The 19,267-nt window shown below is 48.5% G+C and overlaps 1 protein-coding gene across 1 annotated transcript; it reads left to right on the top strand.

Annotated features, from left to right (window-relative positions):
• Window positions 1–6,919: 6,919 nt before the first annotated feature.
• Window positions 6,920–18,713, top strand: e2f2 (E2F transcription factor 2; the record flags this gene model as incomplete). The annotated part of the gene is made up of 7 exons (XM_080546284.1): window positions 6,920–7,183; window positions 15,369–15,468; window positions 15,936–16,155; window positions 16,460–16,647; window positions 16,818–16,927; window positions 17,448–17,676; window positions 18,460–18,713. 7 exons carry the CDS (start codon window positions 6,920–6,922, stop codon window positions 18,711–18,713), a joined length of 1,365 nt encoding a protein of 454 aa, XP_080402410.1.
• Between the last annotated feature and the right edge of the window lie 554 nt (window positions 18,714–19,267).

Here is a 19,267-nt window from a genome sequence, read left to right as displayed (position 1 = left end):
TGATCTTGAACATACCTGTCAACATTGGGATTTGAAAATAAGGGATATTTTCCAAAAAATAAGGGAAAATAAGGGATATCCCCCCCCCCCCCCACCATCCACATACCATACCCCTTACATTTAGACAAGGGTACACACAGTCAATCCTAAAATCACCACTAGGCAACCACTTGCTTGCACAGTGCAACAACTAGTGTGTTAACTAGTTCCTACAGGTCCTGAGTGTGTCTCCTGCATGGTGGCTGAATGCCGGAGACTCAGTGACTCTGAGCTGTAGGGTTAGGCCCTCATCCACAGGCTGGACGGTCTCCTGGTACAGGCCCGTTCCCTACACAGAGGGGTTACCTTCTCCAGGGCACATTACATTTACATTTTGGCATTTAGCAGACGCCTTATTCCAAAGTGACTTACCCCAAATACATTTGACTAAGTAAGTGAATCATCTATCCACCAGTCACAACAGGAAAAAATTATCTGTGCTCGGGCCAGGGGCCATTGGCAGGCATCGTGTTTTGTTTTTGTTTTGTTTTAATTATTATTACACAGGAGAAACCGTACAGATGGGTAGTAGGTGTCTCAGGAGGGACAGTTAAGGTGTAGCCTGAAGAAGTGCGTCTTCAGTCTCTGGTGGAAGACAGGGAGGGATTCTGCAGTTCTGACAGCCGTGAGAAGCTCGTTCCACCACCACCGGGGGGCGCTGGGGAGCAGTGCTGCTCCTACAAGCTGCTACCAGACAGACAGCGTGGGGCTGGAGGCTCCTACTCTCGAAGCCCAATTTATGCTTCTGCGTCGAATTTACGCGCGGCTGCGCCGTAGCTTGCGCAAGGGCTCTCCCGGTTTATAGTTCTGTGTTGGTCTTTACGGCTCCGCGTTGGTCGGTGTACTCATAGCGGTATAATAGCGATCAAAAAACTTATTTTTGTTATGCTTGTTAATAAAGAAAATGTCTATAATGCATTGAAATGACATTAAACTAAGATAATACGATGGTTATCATAATTTTTCAAATCTTTATTAATAAGTAATTACAGAAAAAGTAAATGACATTTCTGTCATGGCTTCCGCATTTTGGCCGACGAGAGAGTCGGAATCATGTCGTAATCATGTGCTACCAAGCGGACCAATCACAGTGCTTACGGTTGCGTAGGCACTGCCGCGTAGTTACATTTTTGGTGAGGTGCGCGTCAACCTACGCCGTAGCCTGCAGAAGTATAAATTGGGCTGAATGACACAGGGGTGGTGTAGAGCTGGGAGAGGAGACCCAGTCTTAAGGCCGATTTAAACTTCTGCGTAAAATCTACGCCGTAGGCTACGGCGTAGCTTGCCTTGCGTTGCCTACGGAGAGGGTTGACGCATACATCTCCAAAAATGTAACTACGCGTCAGTTTCTACGCAACCGTAAGCTCTGTGATTGGTCCGCTTGGTAGCACATGATTCCGACAAGATTCCGACTCTCTCGTCGGCCAAAATGCGGAAGCCATGACAGAAATGTCATTTACCTTTTCTGTAATTACTTATTAATAAAGATTTGAAAAATTATGATAACCATCATATTATCTTAGTTTAATGTCATTTCAATGCATCATAGAACTTTCATTTACAACAAGCATAACAAAAAAAATCGCTATTATGCCGCTTTGAGTAGAGCGCCCTATGGAAGCGTCAGGCACAGCCTTCCTATAAGGAGCGCGATTCACATTTACGAGGCACCCTTTGCGGGTTAATAACTGTGGTTTACCGTGGGTTAGGATAACAATTCAAACGTGTCCGGATAGGGGAGAGGACAGGGAATCTGAAACCATTTGAATGGTGTCGATACGACACTCCTATCACGATCGACACAGCTAGGAGCGAATTCCCGGGAAGAACTTGTCCCTCCCCCCGCTGTCAACGGGAGTTTCATCCACCAGGAAGCGGTGGTGCGCGCAGCAGTTCTGGGTTAGAATTCCAAACTAAAATTCTCCATGACCAGAATAGCATGCTGAACACACTGAACTTTGAATGGAGTCTTAGTCGTGTACCGTTACCGAGATAGAATAAGAAAAGCATATGTTTCTATGCCGCTATGAGTACACCGACCAACGCGACGCGGTCCGCGGACCAACGTCGTAGAACTATAAACTTGGAGACCCCTTACGTAGGCTACGTAGGCTACGCGCGTAAATTCGACGCAGAAGCTTAAATTGGCCTTTAGCCCCTTTCACACATAGTACCCTGTAAATTACATGGAATCACAACCCAGGTCCTCACCCTCTCTCTCAGTCTGGACCCTGACCCCTGACCCCATTCACCTCACTCTCTTTCTGTGAATGAATGGTCTTTATTGTCATTGCTATAGTACAGGTACCAAACAACGACATTTGGGAGGGGTGGCTCCCCTGGTGCTAGGAAAGAAAGAAAAAACTGGAAAAAAACAAGAAGGGAAAGTAGCTGGTTTACATAAATAAAGGCTATGTACACTATCCACTATACTATACTGTACAGATAGACGACTAGGGTTGTCATATTGCACATAGTGTTATTGCACATTCATTTAAAGTGTCGCAGTTTGCAGGCTTGAAATGTACATATTTGTGGCTCAGCACTACACCTGATTTTTTCAATCCAGCAGCTGCCATCAATCCGCCCAGACTGTCCAGGGCCCAGAACCTAGGTCTTTGCTGTGTTCAGGGCCTGGATGGCCCTGGGGTAGAAGCTGTGCTTCAGTCTGTTTGTCCTTGCGGCCATGGTCCTGTACCGCCTTTTCGAGGGCAGCCGGGCAAAGTGTTCGTACCCAGGGTGGGTTGGGTCTCTGGAGATCTTGGAGGCCTTCCTGAGACAGCGTGTGTTGTACAGCTCTTCCAGAGAGGGGAGGGGGGCGCCGGTGAGATGCAGATGCCGTAGGTGAGGATGCTCTCCACTCCGCCGCGGTAGAAGGCCACCAGTATCTCCTGCTTGTTGTGTTCCTTCCTGAGGACTCTCAGGAAGTAGAGCCGCTGTTGTGCCTTCTTTATGGTGGCTGCTGTGTTGTTCTTCCAGGACAGGTCATCCTGTATGTGCACCCCCAGGAATCGGAGGGCTGAGACTCTCTCCACGCTCTCTCCGTCGATGAGCAGGGGCTGGACCTCAGATTTTTTCCTCCTGAAGTCCACAATGATTTCCTGGGTCTTTGACTTGTTCAGCAGCAGGTTGTTAACCTTGCACAGCTTGCTCAGCTGTTCTACCTCATCCCTGTATGCCGCCTCCCCCCCCCCCCGAGATGCAGCCCACCACTTAATTTAATTAAGTAATTTAATTCAATTAATTTACGCTTTGTTTGTATGAAAATATATTTGAACATATATTTTAGCAAAATGATTAATGGCAAATGTCATGACAAATTATTAAGGAGGGGAATGATTCAAATAGTTTGTGTCCAGGGAGAGAGGGGAGGAGGCCTGTCAGAGTGTGGGACTGACTGAGGATCCACAAGCACCCTCACATAGTGTAGCCTCTAATGTAGCCTGTAGCCTCTAATGTAGCCTCTAATGTAGCCTCTAATGTAGCCTGTAGCCTCTAGTGTAGCCTCTAGTGTAGCCTCTAATGTAGCCTCTAGTGTAGCCTGTAGCCTCTAGTGTAGCCTCTAATGTAGCCTGTAGCCTCTAGTGTAGCCTCTAATGTAGCTTCTAATGTAGCCTCTAGTGTAGCCTGTAGCCTCTAGTGTAGCCTCTAATGTAGCCTCTAGTGTAGCCTCTAATGTAGCCTCTAGTGTAGCCTCTAGTGTAATGCTAAATGGTAAATGGACTGCACTTATATAGCGCCTTTTTTGCTGCTCCAAAGCTGCGCCAAAGCACTTTACAACGGCCTCTCATTCACCCATTCACACACACATTCACACACCAATGGCGGCAAGCTGCCATGCAAGGCGCCGGCCCGCTCATTGGGAGCAATTTTGGGGTTCAGTGTCTTGCCCAAGGACACTTCGTCGACGTGTGGCCAGCTGGGGCTCGAACCGCTGACCTGCCAACCTTGTGATCATTAGACGGCGACTCTACCTCCTGCGCCACAGCCGCATTATCCGCCCCTAATATAGCCTCTAGTGTAGCCTCTAATGTAGCCTCTAATGTAGCATCTAGTGTAGCCTCTAGTGTAGCCTCTAGTGTAGCCTCTAATGTAGCATCTAGTGTAGCCTATAATGTAGCCTATAATGTAGCCTCTAGTGTAGCCTCTAGTGTAGCCTCTAATGTAGCCTCTAGTGTAGCCTCTAGTGTAGCCTCTAATGTAGCCTCTAATGTAGCATCTAGTGTAGCCTCTAGTGTAGCCTCTAGTGTAGCCTCTAATGTAGCATCTAGTGTAGCCTCTAATGTAGCCTCTAATGTAGCCTCTAGTGTAGCCTCTAATGTAGCCTCTAATGTAGCATCTAGTGTAGCCTCTAGTGTAGCCTCTAATGTAGCCTCTAATGTAGCCTCTAGTGTAGCCTCTAATGTAGCCTCTAATGTAGCCTCTAGTGTAGCCTCTAATGTAGCCTCTAGTGTAGCCTCTAATGTAGCCTCTAATGTAGCCTCTAGTGTAGCCTCTAATGTAGCCTCTAATGTAGCCTCTAGTGTAGCCTCTAATGTAGCCTCTAATGTAGCCTCTAATGTAGCCTCTAATGTAGCCTCTAGTGTAGCCTCTAATGTAGCCTCTAATGTAGCCTCTAGTGTAGCCTCTAATGTAGCCTCTAGTGTCCATTTTATAATTTAATATGTTTCATACATTCAGCAGACGTCTTACAACAAGTACATTTGTCTAAGTAAGTGAATCATCTATTCCTACATCTATAACCTACACTGGCTCCCGGTCAAATACAGGATCCAATTCAACAAAACCATCAACAATCTGGCCCCCTCCTACCTTTGCCAACCTCGTCCCCCTCCACACACCCTCCCATTGCCTCAGGTCTGACGACCAAACCACCCTCAAGACCACCAGGACCAAGCTCCGTACCTGGGGTGATAGGGCCTTTTCAGCCGCAGCCCCGTCCCTCTGGAACGCCCTCCCCAACCACATCAGACAGGCCAACACCCTGCCAACATTTAAACAGGCCCTCAAAACCCACCTCTTCAAGCTTGCCTTCACCAGTTAACCCTCTCCCCCTCCCATGTGTCCCCAGCACTACCTTAATTACGGTAGGTAAATATTATTTATTTATTTTATTTTATTTTATTTTTTTATTATTATTACTACTCTATCTTTTCAGTGTCTAGAGTCTATAAAGGTGTCTAGTGTCTAGAAAAGCGCTATATAAGTCTAATGTATTATTATTATTATTATTATTCAGTCATAGCAAGAAAAAGTGATCTATGCTAGGGCCAGGGGCCATTGGCAGTCACATTGCTAGAAGAAGGAACATTTTAGATTTTTTATTTATTTACTGTAGAGAAACTGTACAGGTGTGTGTGTGTGTGGGGGGGGGTAGAGGGGATGAATAGGTATTTTTGAGGGACAGTTAAGTTGTAACCTGAAGAGGTGGAGGTCTGAAGCTACAGTGGAAGATAGGGAGTGACTCTGCAGTCCTGACAGAGGCCTGTAGCCATTGCCCTCGAGTGTTTAACATATGCATAGAAATTAACTGCCTCATCGTACGTCTGCCTAGATGCCTGTATTTAAATGTATTGAGCTCATTAATTATACGAGCACATTGACACATCCCATAGTAGTCCGTTAACATCTCTTTGATGTGAACATTGTCCAATTCTCAACTCCTCTCCTCTGCCCCTCACTGTTTGGTTTAGCTTGGGGACAGCAGGACTCATGTGAACTGGGTGAAAAGCCCATTTGTGGGCCATGTTTGGAGGCTTGGAGGCCATTGTATGCAGGCTAGGGGGGGGGGGGGGGTCAAGACATACAATGACAATGACATGATGCTGTAAGCGTTTAGCTATATCACATACACAAACTGCTCACTATGGACATGTCGTCTGGTAAGTTCATGACGTAGCAGGCTACTCTGTTAAAACCTGGAAAAACCCGAACACTTGTAAACAGTCATTAGGAAGTAGAGAGGGGGCTAGTGTCATGGTTTGCATTCATTGTGGTTTACCATAGAGGTAAAATATTAAATATCCAAACAACTTGTTTTTTTTTCATGCTTGTGATATACCGCTTGCAGGCTAAATAGGCCAATATAAAAGCTAATCTATTGTTCAAAATACGATTTTCGAAATTGGTCATTGTCCTAATGTCCTCAATTGAACACACGGTCCCTTTAAGTTTGACCACGCCCCGGACCAACTGTTTCATGCAAATGTATGCGGAATGTTACAATCCGAACGTGCCTTCCGCCAATCAGGAACGAGTTCTAACCGCGGGAGATCCAAATTTCGCGGGATGAAAGTTTTGCCGCTAAAAAAGCAGTCCTTCCAAGTAGGACCCCTTGTATGCCAGCTAAGCTGTTTTAGCCGGACAGACGCAGACAGGCAGTATTTTAATCCGGGAAGTCTGAAGAATCTACACAAACTTGGTGTTTTCTGGAGGAACCTGCTTCTCAAGAGGAACAACTCAGCACCTTCTGATTCTGGACTTCCTCAAATCGGACCGTTTTGTTATTTATTTATTTACTAAATAATTAGTACAAAGTTGACGTTTCCTCTGTAGCCATCTTGCAGGGACAAAGGACAACATCGCTTGGCTAGCTGTAGTGTTCGTTTCCTTTATGACATTTTTGGTTAAAAGGATACCCCGATTGCATATTTCACCTATGCATTTTGCACAGTATTAACTGAATTGCATGTATATGAAATTATTACGATCTGTATTTTACTAAACATTGTAAGAACAACGTCAGCTCGTAACAGGAAAGACTACGACCTCCCTCACTGACGCCAGTCCAGGTCGCAGGAGTTGTTGTGCTTCTTGGCTTAACTAAGCCAACTTCATTTCATTTAAAACTTTAAATACTTGTTTTTTTAATTTACTAAAAATGATGCGGGTGCCCAAAGGCGTGTCTCCGGCGCCGGGTCGAGCAGTGGTCGGACTCTCGTGTTCTCAGAAGAAGGTTCTATCCGGAGTGAAGACGGAGTTCTTCAGCACCGGCCTGTCCAGTCCGCCAATGAACTCGGTACCGGCTGGGTACTTCACCCAGATCTGCAACACGTCCGCGGCCGAACAGAGAGGCAACTGCCTGTACGCCACCCCCCACGGACCCGAGGCTAAACCCACCAGATCCTCCTCCGGACGGCTCCCGGTAAGAACACGTCAAACAAAAGACGGATCAATCGACATTACAGTTTTACAGTTACTCACAGTAGCTGTAAATTAAACATTACAGTTACTCACACTGATGATATGATGATGATATGCAATACGGGCTAATAATTATGTCTTGATTTACATTGGTATGTAGCCTGTGCGTACATTTCTGGGAGTTCAAACGTGCATGACATTTCGGGCTGTATAGTAAAGTCACTGTGCACTTGTTGTTGTGTGTGAATGCGAGGATTGTCATTTTTCGCGGGGCCAGAAGCCTGGAGAAACGAGTTTGTGTGTCTGTGACATGTCCTCCGCACCCCAGCTGTAGCCGACAGGGGGAGGGGGGTTGAGGGGTCGAGGAGGAGAATAGATGATCAGCTTTGTCAGTGTTTTGGGGGCCCCCACTAAAGAAGCGATGAGTCCCCCCCCCCCCTCCCTGTTAGGTAGTTAGGGTTGGGGGGGGGGGGTGTCAGGACAATGGCCCAGGCTAATTTCACCCCTATTTACAGTGTGTCTTTGGAAATGTTTGAATGAGGAAACTTTTGGGAGTTTTATGGAGTTTTAAGGATTTTTTTTTTTATCTGACTAGAAGTTTGGCCCCTAGTTTGGCAATCCAAACATTGTTTACAGATTTGCCTGACAGCTGTCCAAACCACAACCTCACCTTATCTGCTCTGCACCTGTCTCTGCCCATCTCAGGGCTAAACACACGTACACACACACACACACACACACACACACACACACACACAACCTGTTGGTGTCTGTTCACAAAAGTGACGAGGTCACAGTCGGCCAACTGGTCTGTTTTCGAACTGTGTGTGTGTGTGTGTGTGTGACGGGACTATAATGTGTAGGCCTACACTGTGTTGGCTGTGTGTGTATGATCAGAGAAGAAGTCCTGTAGCCCTTCAAACACTGGGTGTGACATGTACTGTAGGCTAGCTTAGGCCTAGCTTCCTGGGAGTGACTGTAGTGTGTAGGCGATGGTAGAACCTGTGTGTGTGTGTGTGTGTGTGGAGTGGGTGTAGACCAGCTGATGAAACACTCAGGAAACTGTGTGTGTGTGTGTGTGTGTGTGTGTGTGTGTGTGTGTGTGTGTGTGTGTGTGTGTGTGTGTGTGTGTAATGTTCAGAGGGAAAGCCCCATAGTCATTCAGACACTGACTGGTCATCATGAGATAATGGTATAGGGGTGTGTAGACCAGCTGATAAACACTCAGGAAACTGTGTGTGTCTGTGTATGGAACAAGTAAATGAGTCCTCCCTAGTTGCAGAGGGTGGGCTCATTTTAATGTGTGGAACGGAATGAGGTATGGAATGGTTTCCAAACACAACACATTTGATTCCATTCCAGTTTGATACCATTCGTCATTCCTTTCCGTGTCTTACAATGAGCCCATCCTCCGATTTCTACCTCCACCAGCCTCCCCTCTGTAGAGGCTCTATATCCATCTGTAGGCAGTAAACACTCAGAACTCACTTCCTCCTGTTACTCTTCACAACCACATGTCAGGGGGTCCTTCCTATTGGCCAGCTGGGGGGTCATCTGGGATGAGTGACAGGTAGGATCAGGGTTCACGTAAAGACAACCCTGGCTCGGGAGTTAGAGTCGGTGTCTAACGATCGCAAGGTCGGCGGTTCTTCCTTGAGCAAGACACTGAACCCCAAATTGCTTTACCACGCGCCTTGAATGAATGAATGAATGGTCTTTATTGTCATTGCTATAGTATGAATGAATGAATGGTCTTTATTGTCATTGCTACAGTACAGGTACCAAACAACGAAATTTAGGAGGGGTGGCTCCCCTAGTGTTAGGAAAGAAAAAAAAAACACTTTAAAAAAAAACACAAGAAGGGAAGGAGCTGGTTTACATAAATAAAGGCTATGTACACTATCCACTATACTATACTGTACAGATAGACGACTAGGGTTGTCATATTGCACATAGTGTTATTGCACATTCATTTAAAGTGTCGCAGTTTGCAGGCTTGAAATGTACACATTTGTGCCTCAGCACTACACCTGATTTTTTCAATCCAGCAGCTGTCATCAATCCGTCCAGACACTCCAGGGCCCAGAACCTAGGTCTTTGCTGTGTTCAGGGCCTGGATGGCCCTGGGGTAGAAGCTGAGCTTCAGTCTGTTTGTCCTTGCGGCCATGGTCCTGTACCGCCTTTTCGAGGGCAGCCGGGCAAGCCGGGCCTTGCATGGTAGCTTGCCGTCATTGGTGTGTGAATGTGTGAACGAGAGGCCATTGTAAAGCGCTTTGGAATAAGGCGCTATATAAGTGCAGTCCATTTAGCCTACCTTGAACTCTTTGATGCTGAGATTGTTGGAATCACTCCTCCATCGTAATGAGGGTCACATGTTATAGAAGGTTGTTAGTCACGCTTTCACTCTAAGTGAAACCCACCTCTGTGGAGTGAAACATTAACTGATCTGATAGCTCATTTAGGATGTCAATAAAGATAAAATAGCCTATTAAATGATCTAATTCGAAAGTGAAACAGAGCTCCATGGAGTAAAACATTGACTGATTTGATAACTTGATTGAGGATTCCTCCCTAGGGTGTCGTATTTAGAGATGGTTGGGGGAGGTTAGGGGGCGTTGAGAGGTGTGTTGTGTATGCCGCTGTGTGTTTCCTGGGAGGTGGAGGTGTTCATGGAAATGTCCTAGAGCGCTTCACTCCCGCAAGGTTGGCAACATACCTAGGCAAAAGTCAGGGAGTGTACTCTGGATTTAGACACACACACACACACACACACACACACACACACACACACACACACAGCAGTTACATAACATTAACACCCACATGCATAGTCATACTGAGTGATCGTGTGTGCATGTGAGTGTGTGGATAGAAGATGACTAGTAGCCTAGTCAGCAACAGGCAAGTTAGGTAACGCCCCCCCCCCCCCCCCACACACACACACACACACAGTGCCCTATATGATACTAGCTGTTCCAAATGTATTTGTTGTAAGTTGCTTTGGATAAAGGCTTGTGCTAAATATCACAGATGTAAGTGTATCTGTTCCAAACGCTCACAGCAGTAGATATCATTAACAATAACAATGAATGTTTGCTCTTAGCCTGACAGAGGACGTTGCTCAAGACAGAAATGTAACTCTGATATTTGTGTGTGTGTGTGTGTGTGTGTGTATGTGTGTGTGTGTGTGTGGGGGGGGGGGGTGACTCTAAAGCCCAGTTTATGCTTCTGCGTAAAATCGACGGCGTAGGCTACGGCGTAGCTTGCGTAGGCCCGCGTAGCCTTGCGTAGCCTACGGTGTAGATTAACGCACACCTCTCCAAAAATGTAACTACGCGTCAGTTTCTACGCAACCGTAAGCTCTGTGATGGGTCCGCTTGGTAGCACATGATTCCGACAAGATTCCGACAAGATTCCGAGGCCAAAATGCGGAAGCCATGACAGAAATGTCATTTACTTTTTCCTTAATTACTTATTAATAAAGATTAGAAAAATTATGATAACCATCGTATTATCTTAGTTTAATGTAATTTCAATGCATCATAGAACTTTTATTGACAACAAGCAAAAAAAATCCTGTTTATTTAGAAATAAATGATTAGTTACAGGCTGCCCCATGGCTGTTCGTTGGGTTTAAATTATATTTATGATAGACATATTTAATGTTAAGTTATCTATAAGAACTGTGATTGGTCCGCTTGGTAGCGTCACATTCCGACTCTCTCGTAAATGCGGAAGTCATGACAGAAATTACATTTACTTTTTCTGTAATTACTTATTAATAAAGTTGAAAAATAATTTGAAAATGTATGATAACCATCTTATTATCTTAGTTTACTGTCATTTCAATGCATTATAGACATTTTCTTTACAACAAGCATAACAAAAATACGTTTTTTGATCGCTATTATGCCGCTATGAGTACACCGACCAACGCGACGAGGTCCGCCGTCCGCGGACAAAGTACAACTATAAACTTGGAGAGCCCTCGCGTAGGCTACGGCGTAGACGCGCGTAAATTCAACGCAGGAGTATAAATCAGGCTTAATGCCCATTCTCTTTACAACCTAGGCCCAGGTAGATTACCGTGACAGGCAGACAACCCCCCAGCCCCCCCCCCTCTCTCTCGCTGCCTTCTGTCATGACAGCCCCCCCCATGGACCCCTGCAGGGTACCCCCATTCAGCCTGGGATCAGGGTGCTGGGGTGTGAGATTGCCCACTTTGTCCTGTGTTTACACTGAGCCAAAAGCTCTCTTTCACCTTATCTCCCCCCCCATATAACCCCCATCGCCCCAGGCCCTGCTCCCTCACGCTGGCCCACACGGCTGCTGCCCTCAATGGGGGGGTTTTGCATTTCAAAAGCCCCCCCCCCCCTCTTCCCTGACACCTTGACAACGTCCTCAGCGATGCGGGCCGACCTCTCCAAAGCGACTTAGTCGCTAAGTCTCTTAGTCGCTAAGTAAGTGACTCGTCAATTCAAATGATTCATATTGCAATGGGTACTTTTTAAATGTTGTCTTCAGTAGTTTCGAACCACACCCAAAGTAAACCACACTTCACGAGCTTTGACTTTCATACAATGTTTGCCTAGATGTCTATGTTCCAAAGCTGAGAGAGTTGAAGCAGGTGTAGGTGTGGGCCCGGATCAGGGTGGGCGTGGCCTGTCTCACAGGTGTAGGTGTGGGCCGGACCAGGGTGGGTGTGGCCTGTCTCACAGATGCAGGTTGTGGGCTGGGACCAGGGTGGGCGTGGCCTGTCTCACAGGCAGATTGGGACTTGTCCTTGTCTGTAACCGCGGCAACACTGCGTTCTACGTTCTACGGAGCCTCACCTCAGCTTATCCCGGCTTAACAACCGGTGAAATGGCGGGAGAGGTGGGGAGGGAGGGAGGGAGGAGAGGGGAAGGGAGGGGTGCGAACGCCGAACTGTCGTGCAACTTGTGGGTGTAGCTGGGGGTGAGGCAATAACAGCAGGCTGGGTGTTGAAACTGTGTTAGTCACTGTCAACTGGATAAAGTGTGTGTGTCTGTGTGTCTGTCTGTCTGTGTGTGTGTCTGTCTCTGTCTGTGTGTCCGTGTGACTGTGAGAGAGAGGCTGGAGTTATGCGTTTGTGTATGAATTCTTTCTGCGGTTGAGTGACTTTGTTTCCCGTGTGTGTGTGTGTTGGGAGACAGACCTTGACCAGCAGACAGTGTGTTTGCAAAGCGCTGACTCACCATGGAGCTTCATACAGTACAAACTCAGAGGCCTCTGCCTCCACCACACTGCAGGGCAACCTGCTCATCAGAACAGAGAGAGAGATACTGTATATGGATAGACATTAGACACAGTAGGCAGATAGATACTGTATATGGATAGATACAGTAGGTAGATACATTCTGTTTATGGATAGATACAGTAGGTAGATGGGGGGGCTGTGGCGCAGGAGGTAGAGCTGCCGTCTAATGATCGCAAGGTTGGCAGAGCGGCATTCATAGATGGATGGATGGATAGGTAGATAGATGGATATCCCCTCTGTCATGTGACCAGCTCTCCTCTGTGGTGTGTGTGTGTGTGTGTGTGTGTGTGTGTGTGTGTGTGTGTGTGTGTGTGTGTGTGTGTGACAGGTCCATAGAGAGGGCTTTAGATAACAGGCTTTAATCCCTGAAGTACCTCGTCTGGCTGTGTGAACAGAGCCCCCCCCCTCCTGCTCCTGCCCCCCCCCCCCCCCACCAGTCCCACCACCCCTCCAGGCTGTGTCCTTTAGGCAGTTGATTCCTCTTTACTGGGCAGGAACAGGAAGCGTTGTCTGATCTCTGGGTGACTGAGCAGTTAGCCCCTCTGTCACTTACCCTTACTGGATGTCCACCATGCCTTGATGTGTGGGGCTATAACCACTAGCCTTGATGTTGGGCTATTCGGTTAAGTCGTGACGTGTTTCCGGGTCCAACGTTGGCTGAGGTGCTCTCTTCGAAATGCAGCAGTACCGGTAATAATAATAATTCATTATATTTGTATAGCGCTTTTCAGAGGCTCAAAGACGCTGACAATATGGGGAAAACGGGAAAGTGCTGTGTCCCTTGTTGTATGAATAGATCCGAGTCTAAAAAAAACGATTAAACTGTCATTCTACCGCTTTAGTACTCTGGTGCGGGGAATTTATTTATTTGGACCCGGAAATTGCTAAACGTCACGCGTGACGTCAGACTTAACAACCGAATAACCACTAGCCTTCATGTGTTGGGCTATAAGTTACCACTATTCTTCATGTGTTGGGCTATAACCACTAGCCTTGATGTGTTGGGCTATAACCACTATTCTTCATGTGTTGGGCTATAACCACTAGTCTTCATGTGTTGGGCTATAACCACTAGCCTTCATGTGTTGGGCTATAACCACTAGCCTTGATGTGTTGGGCTATAACCACTAGCCTTCATGTGTTGGGCTATAACCACTAGCCTTGATGTGTTGGGCTATAACCACTAGCCTTGATGTGTTGGGCTATAACCACTAGCCTTGATGTGTTGGGCTATAACCACTATTCTTCATGTGTTGGGCTATAACCACTAGCCTTCATGTGTTGGGCTATAACCACTATTCTTCATGTGTTGGGCTATAACCACTAGCTTTGATGTGTTGGGCTATAACCACTATTCTTCATGTGTTGGGCTATAACCACTAGCCTTCATGTGTAGGGCTATAACCACTATTCTTCATGTGTTGGACTATAACCACTAGTCTTCATGTGTTGAGCTATAACCACTAGTCTTCATGTGTTGGGCTATAACCACTAGTCTTCATGTGTTGGGCTATAACCACTATTCTTCATGTGTTGGGCTATAACCACTAGTCTTCATGTGTTGGGCTATAACCACTATTCTTCATGTGTTGGGCTATAACCACTATTCTTCATGTGTTGGGCTATAACCACTATTCTTCATGTGTTGGGCTATAATCACCGTGGGTGTTTAGGCTGACTGGAGATAGTCTGGAAGGCACAGGGCTAAACAAGGAGACCATGACTGTTTCGCCTCGGGGGTTCACCTCAGGCTGAGGAGGGTCCCGGGAACGTGTGTGTGTGTGTGTGTGTGTGTGTGTGTCAGCAAATGTGTGTGTGTGTGCTGTAAGGATTAGCCACGCCCCCCCCCCCCCACCTGCTGGGGTGTCCCAGATGTCACTAACAGGTGGACATGAGGATCGGGACAATGACACCCTTCTCTCTCTCTCTCTCTCTGTCTGTATGTCTCTCTCTCTCTCTCTCCCCTGCTCTCTCTCTCTCCCCTGCTCTCTCTCTCTCTCTCTCTCCCCTGCTCTCTCTCTCTCTCCCCTGCTCTCTCTCCCCTGCTCTCTCTCTCCCCTGCTCTCTCTCTCTCCCCTGCTCTTTCTTTCTCTCTCTCTCTCTCTCTCTCTCTCCCCCCCCCCCCACCCACCCACCCCTGGTTCAGTGAAAGTTCACACACTCACACACCATTTCCACCATGTGTCGTGTAAGGATGAACACATTAACACATGTGTTCTACATGTGTTAGGAGACCCACTACAGGTGGTTTCAGCAGAAACAGGCCTGTGTAGCATAGCATGGAGCCTATAGCATAGAGCCTCTTGTAGCATAGCATAGAACCTATTGTAGCATAGCGTAGTCCCTCTTGTAGCATAGTATAGAGCCTGTAGCATTGTATAGAGTCAGTAGCCTAGCATAGTGCCTATAGCATGGCATAGAGCTTGTAGCATAGCATAGAGCTTGTAGCATAGCATAGAGCCTGTTGCATAGAGCTTGTAGCGTAGCATAGAGCCTGTTGCATAGAGCTTGTAGCGTAGCATAGAGCCTGTTGCATAGTGCCTGTAATATGTTCAGGCAGTACAGTACCTCAGCCAGGTTTGATTGACAGGTTGAAACAGACACGGGGCTGCCATGGCAGATGCTGAAATTCAGCACACTCTCATTCCACAGGCCTCTCTCTCGTGTGTGTGTGTGTGTGCGTGTGTGTGACTGTGTGTGTCTCTCTCTGTGTGTCTCTGTGTGTGTGTCTCTCTCTCTGTGTGTGTGTGTGTGTGTGTGTGTGTCTCTGTGTGTGTGTCTCTCTGTGTGTGTGTGTGTGTGTGTGTGTGTGTGTCTCTGTGTGTGTGTCTCTGTGTGTGTGTCTCTGTGTGTGTGTGTCTCTGTGTGTCCTCTCTAACACCTGCTATCTGCCCCCCCCCCCCCCCAGGCCAAGAGGAAGCTGGACCTGGAGGACCCCCTCTACCTGCCTGACTTCCGGAGCCCCAAAGGGAAGGGCAGCGCAGCGGTCAGGCTCCCCAGCCCCAAGAGTGAGTTTCTGCAGCTGCTGCCATGTTATGTAGTATTGTCACACATTTAACATCCAGGGTTCTTGCCAGGATGTTTGAACAGCGTGGCGCTGGATCGCATCATCAAAACCCCGATCCGTGTTTATTCATGTCAAACTGCGCTTCATTGTCTCCTCTGACCTCTGACCCCCCCGTGCCCCACGGGCCGGCTGTGGTGCACGAGGTAGAGCCGCCGTCTAATGATCGCAAGGTTGGCAGATCGGCGGTTCGAGCCCCAGCTGGCCACACGTCGAAGTGTCCTTGGGCAAGACACTGAATCCCAAATTGCTCCCAGTGAGCGGGCCGGCGCCTTGCATGGCAGCTTGTCGCCATTGGTGTGTGAATGTGTGTGTGAATGGGTGAATGAGAGGCCTTTGTAAAGCGCTTTGGATAAAGGCGCTATATAAGTGCAGTCCATTTACCATCCATCCATTTACGTCTGTCCCCAGCGCCCAAGTCCCCGGGGGAGAGGACGCGCTACGACACGTCGCTGGGTCTCCTCACCAAGAAGTTTGTGGGCCTGCTCAGCGAGTCGCCCGACGGGGTTCTGGACCTGAACTGGGCCACCGAGGTGCTGGAGGTGCAGAAGAGGCGCATCTACGACATCACCAACGTCCTGGAGGGGGTCCAGCTCATCCGCAAGAAGTCCAAGAACAACATCCAGTGGATGTGAGTAGAAACGAAACTAGCCCCTACTCCCTAGCCCCTACTCCCTAGCCCCTACTCCCTAGCCCCTACTCCATAGCCCCTACACACTAGCCCCTACACCCTAGCTCCTACTCCCTAGCCCCTACACACTAGCCCTACACACTAGCCCCTACTCCCTAGCCCCTCCTCCCTAGCTCCTACTCCTTAGCCCCTAGCCCGTCCTCCCTAGCCCCTACTCCCTAGCCCCTACCCCCTACTCCTCAGCCCCTACCCCCTACACCCTAGCTAGTGTGGATGTAAATACTGAAGTGTGTTCCCCTCCCAGGGTGGGCGGTGTGTTCGAGGGCTCGTCGGACGGGGGGGAGAAGGCGCGCGGTCTGAAGAGGGAGCTGGGGGAGTTGGAGAGGGCAGAGAAGGCCCTGGATGACCTCATCCTGTCCAGCAGCACGCAACTCAAACAGCTGACCGACCACAAAGACAACCAAAGATATCCTTTTATCACTGGAAACTGGTGTGTGTGGGTGTGTGGGTGTCTGCGTGTGTCTGCGTGTGTTCTCTACAATGTTCTCTCCACGATCCACCTTAGATTGGAAAGGGGTAGTGTGTGTGTGTGTGAGTGTGTCACAGCATGTATGCCATGGTTCTGGGATTGGCTTGTTCCTTGACTCCGCCCCCCACGTTAGGCTACGTGACCTATCAGGACATCCGCTCCATCGGTAGTCTGCAGGACCAGACGGTCATTGCTGTCAAGGCGCCCTCGGAAACCAAGCTGGAGGTCCCAGAATCCTCTGGGGTGAGTGTGGGTGTGGTCATAGTAGAGCGTTACTGGTGCCGTCAGCTAACTTAGCTTAGCATAGATCTGGAGCTAAGCTAGGCTCCTAAACACAGCCAGAAGCATAGCCTGGAGATGAATGAACATGAACATGAACAGGGTTTGATTACATGTGTCTGATCAGAGTGTCTGTGAAGGGCAGCCTGCCACTGACTCTGACTGATTTCCCTGCCTACTCGTTCTGTTTACCAGTGACGCAAATTTGAAGTCGTAGCTAAACCTCCTGTTCTGAAACGTCACATAGCAACTGTATCCTAGACGACAGCCCCCCCCAAGCTCAGGGAACTCAAAGGAACCGCCAAACCTTCCAGAATGTACTTATTTCTGTTGCTTTAGTTCTACAAGTCCAAACAAATCTAAACGAAACTGAACTGAACCCCCGGCCTGGAAATATGACCTCAGGCCCATTCCTGCCTGTCATCCTGACCTCTCTCTCTCTCTTGTGACTCCCCCCCATCCCCCCTCCCCCCTCCCCCTCCAGGGCTCCCAGCAGATCTACCTGAAGAGTAAGAACGGTCCCATCGAGGTGTACCTCTGTCCTGAGGAGGGCCTGGAGGACGCCAGCCCCGTCAAGAGCACGGTCACCCCCAAGAAGGAGGAGTACCCCGTCCCCCTCCCATACCACCCCCTGGGCCCCCCCGCCACCACCCCCACCCACACCCCCACCGTGGCACCGCACCACTACCCAATCAAACAGGAGCCAGTGGAGGGTAAGCTTATCTGGGGGGGAGGAAGGGGAGGGGGGGGACCGTTGGGATATTTGTTTAGGATTAGCAGCTTCCTGATGTGGTTGGTGTTGGCGGTTAGCATGTGTACGTAAGGCGAACTATACCCTCATTCACACTACACAGGGTTCCCGCGCTGGTCTTTAAAAGTCTTAAAGTCTTAAAGTCTAAAATCCAGCAATCCAATCTACAAGGCCTAAAAAGGCAGCAAATTTCGGTTATTCAGTCTAAAAATGAGGTGCTAGGTCTTAAAAACGAGATCCTGCAAGGAAATCAGTCCGACCACATCTATTTACGCAGAAATGAATCAAAAAAATGTGCTTCCTTTTTTTGTCTGTATGGCAGTGAAATCCCTAATTTCACCACCTCGAGGATGACAAAAATCTATCATATGGTGTCGCGAATAGGACCCTGTGTAGATGGATAACAGTTGATTAAAGTGTTAATCTCGCTCTGTAGCCTAATTAATTAATCCACGTCAATCTGAATTAAAGAAACTAAATGATTGTCTGTGTAACGGACCGGAACGGAATGAGGAATGGTATCAAAAGCACCCATGATTACAATGAGCCCGTCCTCCAATTTCTACCGACCACCACCACCAGCCTCCCCTGATGGTGTATGTTATCTTTAACATCCAGTCATTAACTCCTCTCCTCTCCTACCCTCCTTTACTTCCCCTCTCCTCTCCTCCCTTCTCCTGTCCTCCCCTCCTCTTCCTCCCCTCTCCTCCACTCCTCCACCTCCCCTCTCTTACACCGTCTGCAGTACCACCCCCTGCCACCAGCGGCAGCACCTCTGCCACCTCTCTCCTGGACGTGGAGGGTCTCCTGGGCCTGCCCCCCAGCCTGCTCCTGATCACGGAGGACCAGCTGCCCTGCCCCACCTTCACCCCGGACCCCAACTTCGTCAGCTTCTCCCCCCCCCTCGACCACGACGACTACCTCTGGGGCCTGGAGGACGGGGAGGGGGTGTCCGACTTCTTCGACACCTACGACCTGGGGGAGCTGCTCCGGAGCTGAGGGGGGAGGCGGGGGGGGGGGGGAGGGATGGAGGGATAGATAGAGGGAGAGATGGGAGGAGAGGGGGGGGATGGGAGTTTGTCGACCCTGTCCAGAAGCAACCCCCCTGGTCTTAGTCGCTAGTGTAGTTGTGAGAGGACTGGATAGGCGAACGCCAGACTGTAGCAGCTCAACTTCGCCCCCAGCTGGGCTAGTTGGGTACTTCACCGTTTCGATGACGCCTATTCAGTCCTCCTAGGCAGGCGGGGGAATTTAACTTATTATTTCAACTGATTTTCGAGGGCATTTTTAGAGGCGTTCAGGGTTGTTTCTGGCCGTCAGGAACTAGGACTCTCTGTGGGGAGGGGGGGTGGGGGGGTGTTACACTATGAAGCCATCTATACTTGCTTTAGCCATGTATCTTTGATGTTGATCATTTGTTGTCAATAATTTGTTTACAAGGGTGTGTTTTTTTTGTTGTTGTTGCAAAATGTTTTTGTTTTTTTGTTTTTTTGGGGGTGGGTGGGTGGGAGTCTGGAATTTAGGGTAGGGCTCGGATAGGGATGACACTGGAT

The sequence above is a fragment of the Nansenia antarctica genome (genome assembly GCF_963989245.1).
Source record: "Nansenia antarctica genome assembly, chromosome: 1".
NCBI classification, from domain to species: Eukaryota; Metazoa; Chordata; class Actinopteri; order Argentiniformes; family Microstomatidae; genus Nansenia; species Nansenia antarctica.
The sequence above is the reverse complement of the archived record's forward strand: the minus strand, read 5'-3'. Positions and strand labels throughout refer to the sequence as shown.